The sequence below is a fragment of the Drosophila takahashii genome, chromosome X, assembly GCF_030179915.1.
Source record: "Drosophila takahashii strain IR98-3 E-12201 chromosome X, DtakHiC1v2, whole genome shotgun sequence".
Taxonomy (NCBI): domain Eukaryota; kingdom Metazoa; phylum Arthropoda; class Insecta; order Diptera; family Drosophilidae; genus Drosophila; species Drosophila takahashii.
The window spans coordinates 6,326,726-6,342,464 of NC_091683.1; the positions used below are offsets into that span (position 1 = coordinate 6,326,726).

General features: G+C 38.9%; 3 protein-coding genes and 1 non-coding gene across 5 annotated transcripts in view; 2 read left to right on the top strand and 2 right to left on the bottom strand.

The window, feature by feature from the left end:
- The window catches only part of LOC138913903 (uncharacterized), a 164,479-nt gene that overhangs the window by 115,815 nt on the left and 32,925 nt on the right, over positions 1 to 15,739 (top strand). Inside the window, exon 6 of one of the 2 annotated variants that reach the window (XM_070219085.1) lies at positions 323 to 413. In XM_070219085.1, the coding sequence (XP_070075186.1) occupies positions 323 to 413 (91 nt within the window). Of the gene's footprint in view, positions 1 to 322; positions 414 to 5,252; positions 5,767 to 15,739 lie in introns of those variants that run through there. The other variant, XR_011419783.1, reaches the window with a different exon arrangement.
- On the top strand, positions 1,259 to 2,761 carry LOC108054428 (uncharacterized). The gene is made up of 2 exons (XM_017137393.3): positions 1,259 to 1,456; positions 1,527 to 2,761. Exons 1-2 carry the CDS (start codon positions 1,407 to 1,409, stop codon positions 2,635 to 2,637), a joined length of 1,161 nt encoding a protein of 386 aa, XP_016992882.2. The 5' UTR covers positions 1,259 to 1,406; the 3' UTR covers positions 2,638 to 2,761.
- On the bottom strand, positions 3,599 to 4,938 carry LOC108054429 (protein SREK1IP1). The gene is made up of 2 exons (XM_017137394.3): positions 4,702 to 4,938; positions 3,599 to 4,646 (listed from the first exon to the last, which is right to left on the bottom strand). Exons 1-2 carry the CDS (start codon positions 4,807 to 4,809, stop codon positions 3,909 to 3,911), a joined length of 846 nt encoding a protein of 281 aa, XP_016992883.2. The 5' UTR covers positions 4,810 to 4,938; the 3' UTR covers positions 3,599 to 3,908.
- Positions 13,292 to 13,364, bottom strand: TRNAF-GAA (transfer RNA phenylalanine (anticodon GAA)). The gene has a single exon. It is a non-coding gene; the product is annotated as a tRNA-Phe (tRNA).

Genomic DNA, 15,739 nt, shown 5'->3' on the forward strand with positions numbered 1-15,739 from the left:
CGGTAAATGATGCGCTCTCCGCGCTTATCAAGCATCAAATCGGGAGCAACTGCGTCGTTGGAGGCACAGAGAATAATTTTATTACAAGTTTTAAATAAAAATAATAATAAAAAAATTGTTTTGATGGAAATTTTTTAAGGTGGGGTAAAAACGACCTCATAAACATATTGTTATTCTGGTTTAATTAATACCCAACATGTTCTAAATTATATACATTTATTTTCTTTAAAAAACTGAACTCAAACTTAAGAAATTAAGATTAATAATATATTTTTAACTTAAATTCCTTATTAAAATATTAAAAAATTATTATTATTTTCAGTGTAATTTTGCTGATTCTTTGGATGGCCTTCGGAAGGTTGGCGGGCTCATTGTGAAATACGAATTCAGCAAGAAGAACCTTGGTAAAGTGGGTAAGTCAACTCTATATTCTACTTTTTTTTTGTTTAATGCTGGAAGAATCTGCAGAGAGCAGAGATCGAGCTCTAAGGTGTTATATTCTCTCAGATTCTCTGGTAAACCTGATAAGATTTCTTCCCGCTGGTTTTCCCAGTATATTGAGTTGATTTCTTGACGGTAATATAGTGACCAGGGGGTTACCGCCAATAGTCGAATATTATGCCCAAAAATATTAATTACCATTTCATTTGTTGTGAAATTGGATGACTAAAAATAAAACTTGGCTTCGAGAAAGTGATAAATAGCTAAATTAGCAGGCCATGACTTTGAAAACAATCGATGGTATTAGTTATTAATGAGGAATAATGGTTGATTAAAAATATATTTTCAATTCTGAAAATAAACATAAATAAAAAATAAATTTAAAAAAAAAGTTAAAAATTTAAATTAAAATCTGTATTAACTAATATTATTTTTAACTTATTTTTGAAAATAACTATTAAGACTAAAGAGTATTATTGTATGAAAAACCATAAATTAGGTCTTAAAATTGCAGTTTTTGGAAAACAAGGTATTTGTAATCAATAAATTTGTTTTAAAGAAACTCGGTTATTAATTAATGAACAAATACCATAGATCATCCAATCCTTAAATTGAGAAAGGGTTGTATACAATAAATTAAATAAAATGATTGGTAAAAAAATGGCTACTATTGTACAATCTATAAATATATTCCCTAAATTGTTGAAGATATTTCAATTTGAATTACGATACATATTTATGGTATATATTTGGTATTATTTCGGTATGTGGATGGTGACGATGGCTATCGCATCGTAAAAGCCACCACTAATTTTGTATTTTATGCGTTTCTCCCATCCCTAATTAATTTTTTATTTTGTAATTAATAATTCATGTATTTTTGTTGAAACGGGCCTTAAGTGTAGTGATATATGTTGGTCGGTCGGTACAAATTCAAGTGATATAACGCTGGTGAAGTAGCCGTCATGGATTTCAACGATCTGGACCACCAGGACTTCTTTGACGACTTCCGCAGGTTCTTATTTACATTTACCATGTCATTTTGTTATGATACGATATTAAAGCCCTGTAAATGTGATCTTTAGCCCCCGCAATTTGCGTCAGATCTTCGAGGATGACGGCCGTGCCTTGGAGCAGGAATCCTCCAGTTTGCGCTATCAACCGGGTGGCTCCAAAAAATCACAGAGTATCAAAAAGCCGGGTATTCCCAGGATTCCCAAATCAGATCAGGGAGATCCTCCTTCGCCCACCTGGAACACGGTGATCGCCAAGGTGGTTCATGCCTATCAGAGCTCCCAAAATTTAGGACGCGTCGGTTTGGCCCTCTCCATTTTGGCCGCCGATCATCTGGATCATCCAAGCTGCAAGCTGATTGTCTACAAGAGCAAAAACCAGGTGCTGACCACCCATCACCAGGGAAAGGTCATCCTGCGGGAGTCCTATCTGCAGTTCTACGATGCAGAGCAACGTTTCTGGAGCCTGCGATTCGAGAAGCCAGCGGATGAGCAGGAATTTGTGGGCTATATGTTGAAAAACAAACTGCCAGTGGAACAGCAGTCTGGCGAGGATTTGTCTAAACCGAGAGGGAATCCACAGCCGCAGCCACGTGCAAGGATAGCGATGCCCAGCAGTCTGGAGAAGCTGGAGGATCAGAATGAGGAGGAGGAACAACGTAGCGAGGATGTGATAGTCACGCCACTGCCGCGACCCATTGGTTCATCATCGAATGAGGAGCAGGGAAAGACACTAAAGACTCTAGACACTGCGATGATGGAGCACAAAATGGACGCCATACTGCAGGCCATGCAGCGCATAGGAGGAAAGTCAGCGGTGGTAGCACCACCTCCTCCTTCTGCTCAAAATCAAGAGGACAGCGAGGATGAGATGTTGGAGCTGGAGCAGAAGCTACTCAACCTCAAGCGGGAGAATCGTGCGCTTAAGAGAAACCTAAAGGCACGCGAACAGGCGCTCGAGGATCTGCGCTGCTCCGCCTGTTCGCTTTGCGAGGAACTCCTCAGCCAGAATGGCGATCTCAGGGAGCAGAAAAAACAAAGAGATTCCCATTTGGAATCCAGTTGTCACAACTGCGAGCTGTCTTCCAAGCAAATAGCCAAAATGCAGCGACACATTGCCGTCCTGCAGGAGGCACTGCGGATCTTTCAGAAACCGAACGATGCCAGCACGGTTCGGATATAGTAGTCATAGGGTTTAAGTACCCCGAAAATGTATTAAATTGTTTGTTCAGGATGCCTGACATATCGATAATTACAAGCCACACACTACCAGTATAGCCTTAAAAATAAAAACTATGACCATTTAACGATCGTTTTCTAAAAGATATTAGTTACCTTGTTGAATTATGATTTGGGAAATTAAATATATAGATAAGCTGATAATAACTATTGTTTTGTTCTGATTTAAATTGGAGAAAGAGCTATGATTGAATACTGTTAAAGAAGTTAAAGCAGGGATCGTAATTATTATGATTTTGTAAATAAAAAATATAAATTAATAAAAAAAAAACTTGTAATTTTTATAAAAATTGGGATTTTTTCAAAATTCTTATGTTGTAATTTTTATGAAGACATTTTTATTATAATAATGTCAATTTTTTTAAATTTATACTTTTAAAACCATAATAATTACGATCCCTGTTTTAAGTTCTTTAACGTGGTTTTTCTAAATGTTAATAATACAAATTGGAGAATAAGAATTATTATACATTTAATTTTACAATTATAATAACTGAAAATAAGTCTTATACTCCATTTTAAATTATAAACATTGAAAATAAGTCTTAACCCCCAATTTTTATTATAAAAATTAAAAAAGGCTTTTTCTCAAATTTTTATTGAATGCAAATATCTTTTCAACCAATGGGTATATTGCAAAAATCTAAAAACAGCATTGATTTTCAAGTCAATGCCTTTCAATGAATTATGAGACGGACATTTTAAGGACCTGTAATCCCTTTTAATGTTCTATATATTTTTCCCATATTTTTTGGACGCTGTTTCGGCCTTTAAATCTTTTTAAGCTTATTTTAAACACTAATTTGCAGTCCCTGTCTTAAATATTATATTATTTATTATTATAAAGTCCCACAGCATCTCGGCGGTTCTTCCCTTTCTTTCCCTGATTAAAAACTCGTCAAACGTTCCTCTTGTACAAACTAATTTGTTGTATTTGCAGCACTTTAGGCTGGAAACTTAAGGGCTAGGACAAGTCTAGGGTTTAGTGTTTGCTTTTCGTGATCCGGGGAAGAGTTTTTATGTTTTTTGTATATCGGGGGATAGGATAACTGGAGGCAGTCTCTGTGTGTGGAAGAGGGCGGAGGTTCGTCATCCTCCCCTGTTATTATTTTTTAACTTTACGGCTAAACGGAAATCGAACTAGGCGAGTGCTTGTTTTTGGAGGCAGCTGTTGTGTATCCAGATTCAGATGCAGATTCTCATTCTAATCGGTAATCAGTAGGTGCTGCTGTCGCTGAGGCTGCTCAGGTAGCTGCTGCCCGCCTGTGGGCCACCAGAGCCGCCGGCGCGATGTCGCTTCCGCTTCACCTTGGTCTTCTTGCGACGCAGCATGGCCGAGTTGTCCGAGGATTTGCGCTTGTATTTGCCTTGTCGCTTCTTTTTGCGCCCATACTCATCGGATTCGCTGGTGCTGCTCTCCTCGTTGTCGCTGGAATCGCTGGTGGAGGTGCTATCCTCGCTATCAGAGTCGGAATCCTCTGAAGAGGAGGAACTGGAGGAGGATGAGGAGGAGCTGCTGCTACTGGAGGATTCCTCGCTGGTGGAGGATGACCGGCGTCTCTTGCTCTTTTTGCTGCTGCTGCCGCTGCTGGGTCGCTTGCCCGTTGTTTTGGTTTTACTCTGCTGCTGCAGTTGCTCCAAACTGGATTTTAATTTGTGCTTCCTGCTTTTCTTGCTGTGGTGTTGCTTCTTGTGCTTCCTCAGGGATTTCTCCTTCTCCTTATCTTTGCTATTGCTGCTCCTCTTCTTGTGCTTCTTCTTGGGCTGCTTCTTCTTCGGCTGCTTTTTCTCCAAGGGAAGCGATGGAGGATGCAGTGCATCCGCTGGATTGGCGGCGCTGTTGCCGCTTTTCAGCTCCTGGGCCCGCAACTCCGTGAGCGGCGTGAGGTAATCCAGCTCCGAATCCGAACTGGTGCTCTCCACATCCAGCAGTATCTCCTTGTTCGGATCCACCTGTTTTTAATGATATATATTTTATAATATATTCCCATTGACATGCGGTTTTTACCTTGAGAAAATTGCGGCATTGATAAGTCAGGTGACCGGCGTAGCCGCATTTCTTGCAGGCCGCCCGCAGGCTCTCCTTGTTGTTGGCGCTCGCCAGCGGGAAATTCATGGCTAAACCGCTTGACCGGCTCTTCGCACAGCCTCGAAATTGCTTAAATTCGCTTAAATCAGCATTAATTAATTTAATTCACAACAACTAAAAAAAAGCAGAGCGATTTTAGTGCGACCAGGCGGGGGGTTTTTGAAAAATACCATAAATACATGCTTAGCCAAGAGCACAACCGCGGAGCTAGTTCCGATATATTCCACAGGTGTGGCTACACTGTTTCGATCTCCTCTTTTCTTACGTTTCCTTACGTTTTTCCCTATTTTCGTGAGTAATTATAATTTAATTATAACAAAATAAGAGTTAAAAAAACTATTACAATCGCATTGTTATGATTATCGCTTCGAAATCGAACTGGTTCGATAGCGGCCTGCCGAACCGGTTCAAATTCAAAACGGGCAGCTGCCAACCAATTTTTTACAACACAATTGAATTGTGTTCCAAGCCGAACGGTCGCTCCGCGCATCGAAAAACTTGGAAAAACAACAACTTTCGTTTCGCGTGCGTTGAAAACAGTTAGTAAATCCAGCCAACACGCGATTTTAACAGTGTTTTGTTTACAAACTTCCCTTTTTTTTGCAAGTGCTTCACAGAGTGTCGAGAAATAACTAAAAGTCCTGCAAAAGTTCTACGGATTACAAGTCCTATATTCGAGCTGCTTAGCCATGGCCCAAACAGAGGCCAAAACCACGTGCACGCGGCGCCGCCGACAGTTTTTGTCTGATGGCCAAAATCGCCAGCAGCTGAAGCAACAACAACAACAACAATTGGCGGTTTCCCTTTAAGATAAAGGATACAAATTGAAATATATAGTGTTGTGTATTTTTGTAAGCGGCTTGGATCGCGTACCGTTTTTAAACGTGGAGTGTGGACTGAAGAAATCAAGCGAAAAGTGATTAAATTGCGATCCACTGGCAACAGTTGTCAACAGATCGCGGAAATCCTAAGGAAAAGCATCAGGTGAGTGCTTAGAGATCGATTAGTGTGGCCAAAGTGCAGTTTGAGTTGAGTATGGGACTGTACAAATTACAGGAAATAGCAAATCCAATGTATTTAATTACATTTAAATTGTGAGTGGTTGCCAAATAAAACCACTCCACATATATTGCAACTGCAAACTGAAAACAATTCCAAATGCAATCAAGTTTATTAAATGAAATTAAAATTCACTCAAACCAAAGCCCCAGTGGGGTTCTTAAGTTAATTTAAATGCAATGCAATTTTGTCGGCAGTTAATAAATTCGAGTTTCAAGTGTCGAGTGTCACATTCCATTCAGTGGGACCAATGCACAATAATGCATCCTTTTGCGCGACGAGACGAAACCTCAGCATATTAATTACAAACAAATTAAAATTTTTGTTTCGCCCGCCGCTGCCCACGCCTTAATTAAAGACGCCAAAGAAGAGTAACGGTAATAACACCGACAAACGGGAACGACGACCGTCGGGGGTTTTTCGTTATTCGTTATACGTTATTCGTTATTGTTGTTTCTGTAGCCACTACTATAGATGCTGCCCCGTTGTTGCACTTGTTGTTGCTGGCGTAATTGTGCCAGACATCGTCGCTCATTCTCGCTAACGCTCAGACTGCACACTGGAAAAAAACATGGTCACAATATTGTGAAATTCTATTGTACATTTCAAGAAAACAAAGAGTAGTGTGACCATGCCTGCAGAAGGGTGGTATTTTTATACATTGCTTTCTAAATTCAAAGGCTAATCCTGTAGTGTGACCATGCCGGCAGAACGTTGGTATTTCTATACACTATTGTCTAAATTTAAGAGCTAATTTTGTATGTATATTTTAATCTTATAAAAAACGATTAAGATATTGATGATTGATCTTTAAAATGTCTTCAAATCTTCACGTTTAGTGAGAAACATTTTGGTTTGCTAAGATACAAAGTTCGTTTGAGTTTTGCTTTCTCTATTGATCTAGCATTTTTCCGAGTGCACCCACAGCGCCACCCGTTTGGAGCGCCACCCTCTAAAAACCGCCCCACCGCATCGCATCGCCCCGCCCGATGGCCACATTTTCTTCTGGGTCCTTGCCTGCTTTTGTTGGCAGGAAAAAATAATAAAAGCGAGAGGGGGGAGGGGAAGCCAGGGGGCCCAGGGAGCCCAGATGAAAACTGTGTCGCTTTCGCCTGCGTGCGGTGACTGCAAAACTGTTGCCCAAAACAAATGACTAGAAACATGGATATGCTTGTTGTTCTTGTTGCTGTACCCCTCTCTTTTTTTCGTTGATTTATGCCAACGGCAAAATTATGAAAAATTGTTGCAGCTAAATTTAAAAGAAATCTGAAAGTAAACACAAGCACACGAGAGAGAAGCGGAAAATAAATAAATTCGATAATTTATCCATAAATTCTCGACTCGCAGCATTTTCGGCGTCAACAGCGGACAATCGGCCTTGGGTACCGTTAGTCGTAGTCGTCGTCGTCGTCGCAGTGGTCACGCCCCTTCCACCCATTCCGCCCCCTGCTTTGTAGCAATTAACATGTGCAAATTTCTGGCCACATAAATTTCCGTAAACTGTTTGTTGCTCCCAGCGCCAAATCTCTGCGGCTGTCGGGAGGAGCCATAAATTTAGGGCTCGCGATGGATGGGGAGTGTCCAGGAGCACAAGATCTGCAGATATATGTCGAGATGGTACATCTGTAGAGCCAAGAGGCAAGATAAGAGATCAATCCTTAAGTTATGACTGATTAGGGCTTGGATTTTGACCTTGAATTGTTTGTGCCACATAGAAACATAAATTAGAATGTTTTATTTCAAATTTATTCAAGGTTTTGTAGAGCCAAGGTCAAATTCAGTTAGTTTAAAGCTAGGATAGTGTGACCATGCACACACACACACATACATTTTCAGTATGACCAAAGCAGATTGTGATGCATATAAAGCATCTTTGAATCATCTCCTTTTCCCTTGCCCCTAAATAAAACCACTCAGTAACAAATTTCTTCCTGTGCATGGACCACAAATCGAAAGCAAAAAGTACAAGATGGACTGAGGCAAATCAGACAAATCAAAGCGGATCAAGCACCGAAAGATCAAAGCCGAATAAAGTCAAAAGGGAGTGTAATCCCCGCCGCCGGTTGCCATTACTTGAGTGAATGACCCTCCGGCAGTTTGACATCATTAATACTATATATAGTATATGTACTTATATATATATATATGGAATATCGTGTCATTCAGTGGCACTCGAAACTCTCTCAAGTTGCATTCAAAATTTAAGTGCGCATTTAAATACATGGCTGCGGTTTTCGCTTTGCCACCAAAACTTGGCGCCCCGAAAAGACCGAGATGAGATGGAGACGGAGATGGATGGATGGATAGATGGATGAATGGAGTGTGTGTGCGAAAGAGAGGAGGCGAGAGGAGCTCAAAGGAAAGAGACGGGACTAGAGCAGCTGAGCGTGCACCGCAGAGTCAAAGGAGGAGCTCAAAGTGGCTTACGCTTGACTGATTTAATGCATGTCAAAATGTCAAAATATATGCATGCACAAAGAAAACCGTTACATGAATCCCTTTAACCTCCCAGCTCAGCCCACTTTTACCCTTAACCACCCACCGCCTCCCTGTTTTCGGTCACAGATTCTCGGACTCGGAAGTCCCTTTGCCATAGTCAAAACAATTATAAATGATAAATGTCAAACAGAGATGGACGGTGGCAAAAGGGCGATGGGGAGATGACAGATGCTACACGTTGAAAAAATGTCACAGGAAAGTTACATTTCAGTGTTTTTATAAGTGAAATAGTGATAACATATTATTGCACCATTCTTAGCACGCATAAACATGTCTGCACAGTAAACAGTCACACTGAAATACTCAATAACAGTCATGGTCACATTACGTCTTTTGTATAGATCACTTTTTAGGTAAATAAATAACAAACAATTATTTTTCCTGTACAAAAAGGGCACAGGAGTAACAGAGACAGCGACAGCTTGCAACATTTAAATATGCAAACTCTCCAACAAACACACAGATAACTCACACACATTAAACTTAATTTGGCGCAGCTCATTAATAAAACACAAGCAGGCAAACAAACAAACAAACATGAACATACACTGAAACCTAGGCGGAGAGCCATTAAAACTTTAAAGTGTTGTCGCTGGGAGAAAGTGGAAGAAAGGGTAGATGGGGGAGAAAGTGAGGTTTGGTCGGTAGCTGACATAATTTATGCAAAATATAAACCGAGCGACAGGCAAAAACAACTTATTAAAAAATACGTACAACAAACGAGCGACAGCTATAAATAACCTGGCCAAGTAAAAACCATTGGGGCGGGGGTGACAAGGGGGCGTGGCAAAGGGAGAACTTTTTTCAAGTGGCTGTGAAACTGTAAACATTTCCCAACTGCCTTGCCACAACAATTTTCACCAGGACACAGAACGAACAGCATATGCACTGTGTGGCAGGACTCGGGGGAAAAAGAAGAAGAACAACAACAGGCATCTTTCCACTATTTAACACATTAAAAAACCATCCATTCATTCCCAGGAGGCCACAAAAGATGCAGGTGGAAACTTTTGATTGAATTAGATTTGTAGCTAATCTAAAATTTATTTTTAATCCAGTCAATGAAGTCGTAGGATTTCTGTGGGATTTAGATTTCATTAGTTTACAAATTAGAAGAAGCCTTTTTTTTTTGGAAAATCAACAAGTCTTCAACATTTGCACAGAAAAAAATTCGATAAGAAAAAAGGTAATTTTAACCTTATTTCAAATTAATACAAAGCCAAAATGAATAAGGTCAAATTAATGATTCAAACATATCAACTTTATATTTTATAAAAAAGTTATAAAAATTCTCTTTTAAAATACTACATTCAGAATTTTTTTTAAACAAATATTGTACATTAAGATAAACATAATCTTGGTTCATATCAAAATGAACCTTCACATATCAATTTGATCTTTTGTGAATTTTTGTTTCTGTGTGATAGCTATTTCGTTTAAAACTAAACGAGAAAAAGTGAAAACTTTTAATGGTTGTGTGGCTTTAGAAACTGTTTACCTTTTAGAGTATTATATTTTTGTTAGGGGAAAATAGAAAATAAATAAAAACTCCATTAGGGAATGCAACAAAACCAGTGTTCATCAATTGTGCACTTTTGTTTTTTCCGGAGAATATAATCCCAAAGCATAAGCCCTAGATGTGTGGTTCGAAGTTTGAGTTGTTTTGTGTTTTTTTTACTTTATTATTCCCCCCAAAAAAAAAGTAAAGCTTCGTCCTTCGAAGGACATTCAGGTTTCGGCTTAGCTTAGCCTTTGCCTCTCTGTGTTTACTTGTGTTTTACGGCTGTCGCCGCCTGCGGCTCGGCCGAAACAATTTTCAGTTTCATTTTCGTTTAGTGTCAAGTGGCAAAGGCAACAAAAAGCAGCAACAACTAATGGTAATAGCCCTGCACACGACAAGCGACTAAAACTGAACTGCGAATATATATACGTATACGTAATATCGGGGGGCCAACAAACAGTTGTCAGGCCCAGCTGCTTGTTAAGGCAAAGGCAGCCCGAAGAAAAGCAGCTAAAAGCGAAGAAAAGCGGGCCAAGAAGGGGTGGTTAGCAGGGGATGGGCCTAAGTGGTTGCCGGATAGCCTGATCTGGGTCTTGTCTCTGGATTATCTTCCCGCTTAACCCCTTAACCCCCCCTCAAAACACTGGGCAAAAATAGAAAAAAGGGGGAAAAAATATAAAACCATAGCCAGTATTAAATGCCTCGGTGGAAAATCCTCTTTTTAATTATCGCCATAAATAGGCGATGGCGGTGGGATGGCTATTTATCGAAATGCCCAAATGGCTGCCACTTAACAATTATGAATGGCGAGATAAACGTGAATTTATAGAAGAAACATCGCAAATGGTGGCCATTATGGAATGGCAAACAATGTGTGACGGAAATATTTGACGCTTAAGCGAAAAATATAACTATTTGTGGCTTAAGTTTATTTTGAAATTTTAAAACTGCGGAATGCTCAGAAAAACAAATTTCACAAAGGACTTGCATACTTTTCGGCTTTTTTAAAAAGTATTTCAAATCTCTGTTTATTTAATTTTGTTTTAAATCCATATTTATGACATATGTTTAAGAAATAGAGCTTGCAAATTATCGATATTTTCGATATTTTGAAGGGTATCGATATTACAATTCAAATTCTTATAAACTTTCTTTGGAATTTCGCTGTGGCTTGGAATATACTTTTTGTTTATATTATACACACTTCTTTCTCGCAGTGTTGGCCGCTGTTTGTTTCATCCAATATTGCTAGCTGCGGGCCAGAAAACTTGCTTGTTTCAGTTTGATTCCGATTGTTGGTGCTGTGTGCCGGACTGGAACTAGTTTGCTTAGCTAAGCTAAGCTAAGCACTTCCTCTTCCCGGGCTGATTTATATACACAAACACCAGGACAAACACAAACACACTCACGCACACACACACACACTCGAAAAGCGGGACACATTTACACATTTTCAGTGCTGCTCAAACTGAAAGTGTGCACATAAATTAAGGTAAGCGATTTCTTAACCTTATTTTTTCGCAACTCCTTACGAACACAATGCACCTGAAAAAGGGCAAAAAAATGGGATAGTTTTCTCACGTTAGTTATAGGTAAAATAAATGTGGATTGCATATAAGAAATAGGAAAATTCGGTTCCTAGTTAAGATCTTCATTTAAACAGATAACGTTAGAAATAAATATAACTATTTAAATTCATTTAATTTTAATCTCAATCTTAATTTTGTTTTAAATATATTTATTATTGTATTATTAAAATTTTATTACAATTTTTAAAATTTATTTAAAATGTATTTAAACGTATTGTGAAATTATAAATGTTTTGAAAATATTTCTTATTTAACAAATATTGAAAGCTCTAGTTTTCTTCACTCATGTTTTTATTATATTTATGTTCTTGATTTTTCTTTAAAAGTTCGTGTAAAATACCCCGTATTTTTTCCATGTTTAGGCACTTGAGAGTTGCCTTTTGATGGCAGTTCGGGATATTGAATGCAGATCATCCGTTTTACCAAGCAAAGCAATCTTGCAAATTGCACATGCACAACCTTAACTTAACTCACACAATCAAATGGCTGCCGTTAACCGTTACCTATTTCGCACACACACACACATACATACACACACGTACGCGCAAACACAGACGTGCACACAGTGCGTATGATTAATTTAAATGCATGGCTATTTGCATAGCAACCAATGAGATGCAATTGCGTCGCGGAGAGAAAATGAATTGAAGTTAGGCAATCTGAAAAGGACTTGTGCATAATATCCCTTAAATCTGATGAGAGGTTTGCCTTAAATCTGATAAGGAGCTTAGCTATTTTTAATCTTATTAAGATTAATAAGATCCATTTATTTCTAAAAAAAAGGGTTAAAAACAAAAACCAAAATTCGGAAATAATTTAAATTTGGTAAAAAACAAGATTTAATTTTGTTTAATATTTTTTTTGTTTATTTTTTACTTGTTGTTGTTCCATAGTCTTTGCCATTTCCAATTCAATCATTAGCTTATAAAACAGAAGAAGCTATAAAATCTAAATAGCGCTTGTTCTGGCATCCCAGGACATGCCACTTGGGTTTTTATAGCCTTTTCTAATTAAGTTAAGCTCACATAACAATTTGGGTAAGCGGGGGTGAGTCAGAAGCACGAAATAGTTTGCCGGAGCTCGAATGCCAGGCAAACATTTTCATAAGACGCCCGATGATCTCTGCCGTTTGAGTTTCAATGGGTGTGGAGTGTAAGTAAGTAAGTATTTGCCTTGGCCTGGCCCCCTTTTAAGGGCCATCCTCCTCCTCGAAATCAATTAAATGCATACTTTCGAGTTGCAGTTCCAAGGCTCACACTACTTTTTGGCCAAAAACTGTGCTGCATTTTTATGCACCACGCTCGAATTCATTAGCGTCTAAAGTCGAAGTGTCTGAATGTCTGACTGTCTGTCAGTCGCCGAAATACTTCTGTCTGGCAGCTTGAAGTGTTTAGCTTATTGAAAACTTTTCATTTGGCCTGGCGTTGCGCACGTTTAGCGCAAAGTTGGCCGCCCTGTGCCGCCAAAACATTCTGACAAACTGGGGAGCAAACTGAGCAAACTGAGCAAACTGAACAAACTCAACTGAACTGGCGGCTGTCGCGCTAATCAGCCAGCGAATGCGACTCCACCGAATGCATGCAAAAAATATGCAGGGAGTCACTGCAAAAATATATGGTGGGCCTATAATTTGCAGAAATAAGAAAGCAAAAATTTGATTAAATTTTTTATGCATAGAAAAAGTTTGTAAGTCTGTAAATAGTGTGTTTTAAAAAAATTTTCTTTTATTTTCAATACATTTTTGTCATTACAAATTTTTTCTACATATAAAAAATCAAAAAATTCCATTTTAAATATATTCTTCTAAATAAAAAAATATATAACATATATTTGAGGCATACAAAAAAATGTATTTTTTTTTTGCCGAAACCCGGGATTGAACCGGGGACCTTTAGATCTTCAGTCTAACGCTCTCCCAACTGAGCTATTTCGGCACTTGAGAACTTAAGAGCTTTTTCGCCAAAATCAAGAGATTAAATGTTGCATTGTACATTGATATGAGTTTTTTATTCGCAAGACTTCAGAAAAATATGTAGTACATATATATTCTTATCAGCTTTGGTTTTAATGGCTTATACTAAGTTTATAATAAATTTTTTCCGAATTTACGTTTTCTTTTAGATTTTTATATCAATCCGTTCTGTGTGATTTTTGCTACATCTCATTTTTTGTCTATAATTTTATAGAGTAGTCTAGATAACAGAGATGATAAGGAATACTCCGATATAATAATCATCTTTCACCTTAATCGAAGGAATTGCGTTTTTAATTTTTCTAAGTGCTCATCTGGCTGAACCTCGAGCTTTTGGCTTTGGCATCTGCATCTGCATTCTAGCTTCAGTTGAGCGGCGGGCAAAGTTTGCCTGAATTATGTAGCGCGACGGTAATTTGAGGCAAACTTTTGACGCTCAAATAGTTTTGGACACAACGAACGCTAAGGCTTCAAGTTCGCAGGGGGGATTGGATGTGGATGTTGTGGATCGTCGGAAAAAGCAGGGGCGTAGCTGGTAAATGGAAAAACTCGTTGGCGGGGCGGGTGCGTGACTAACAATGTGATTGTCAAAGTATTTGCACTTGATTACTAACTTTGCAGTATGCATATTTATCGAAAGATAAAGGGGAAATCCTTTAGCAATTTATCCACCCCAGTGTACTTGTTTTGAATTTGAAGCTAGCGAAAAGTTGTGCATAACAATTTTAATTGGATAAATACGCTCAGCATTATATTCCAATGAAAAGTGTTGATATTAAACTCTGTGGACTCCTTCAATGGTTACCTTTCGCCATATATTTTAGTTAATCAATAGTCCTTTTTTGGGGGAACGGAACGCAACCCATCCAACCCTATCAATCGCTTAGCAAACTTTTTGTCGAGTAATTGCCCTCGTTGTGACCCAAATAATCGTTATCGATAATAACCAAACATTGATTTATCCCCGGGTTTTTTGTGTACGCCATTGTCTGCCTAGTGCTACTGCTCCTTGGCATCGCACTCAGCGTAACATTTGACCCAACCCATCGCCCATCCTTCGAAAACCCGGTGACCCCGAGACCAAAAGGAACCTCGTCGAAGTGCCACAGACAAAGCCATTAAAAACGCCATCAATGCGACCCAAAGGCAAAGCGAATAACGCATGAGAGTACGCTTAGAAAAAAAGTGTAGTAAGAATATTATTCGGTTTATTAAATACGATTTGCCTCATCTAAATCGTAAAATAAACTAATTTTAGTCGTATTTTTCATGGCAAGGTCACACTGTTTAGTTTGTTAGGATATTCTCTCTGCTTGGTCATACTGTATTTAAGTAAATAAGTATTTTCCGCAGTGTATCGAATGCCGAATTGCTGAGAGTAATCCAAAACGGAATATCCAATATGGAATACCGAAAATACCCAAAAGCAAAACCAATTCCAATTCAAAAACAAATCCATTGTAAATGCGCTTGTCGTCGGTTAAAGGTTTTTCTTTTTTTCTCCTTCTCCTTTTCCCTCTCTCTCTTTTACTTTTTTTTTGGGTTGATTGGGGGTGGTGGAAAGTTGGGCGTTTGGCATAATAATAACCGCTAACTTGTCACCTTGCCGCCGTTCGCACTTTTATTACAACCGGACCACCGGAGAACTCGTAAAAAAGGAGGTTGGACAAAAAATTACGTGTATCCTTTTTCTAATCGCAAATGCGTGCCCAGGATGGCGAAATGGTTCGCAGTCGTGGTTTGAGTTTGGGTCCCAAAAACACCAACCACATATTTTATATATATATAGCGAACTATTACTTTTATTTCCTTGGTGGGTAGCAATTGGTTCGCCTCGGCTTTTCACTCCCTGTCACTTTTGTGGCTGAAAGTCTGGGGGAATAGGGAACTGTGTGTGTGGTTTTGTGTCGCATACAAAGTGATAACGAAATAAATAAATAATAAATTTCGTTTTTATTTCAACGCAGTGTCTCGCACGATTTTTAGCAAATTTTCCCCGCCAACAGCGCCACACCGCCGTCCACATAAATAAATAGCTGTGTAAAAAAGGTTCTGTCATGAAGTTTGTCGCTTGGTTAGTTGGGAATATGGCACCCGAGGACCTCCAGACCTCCGGACCCCAACGATATGGTCAAATATATATATATATATATATAATATGAGCGGAGGAGTGCATAAATTTTTGTGAATTTTGAGTAGGGACAGGACAAAGTCAGAGTAGAGAGTCCTAAAGTCCCAAAGTCCTGAAGTCCCCGAGTCCGGAGTCAAGTGCTGATTCAGTTGGCTGAGTTATGGCCCACTATGGCATCCAGAAATTGTCTTTGGCTGCGGACCGTT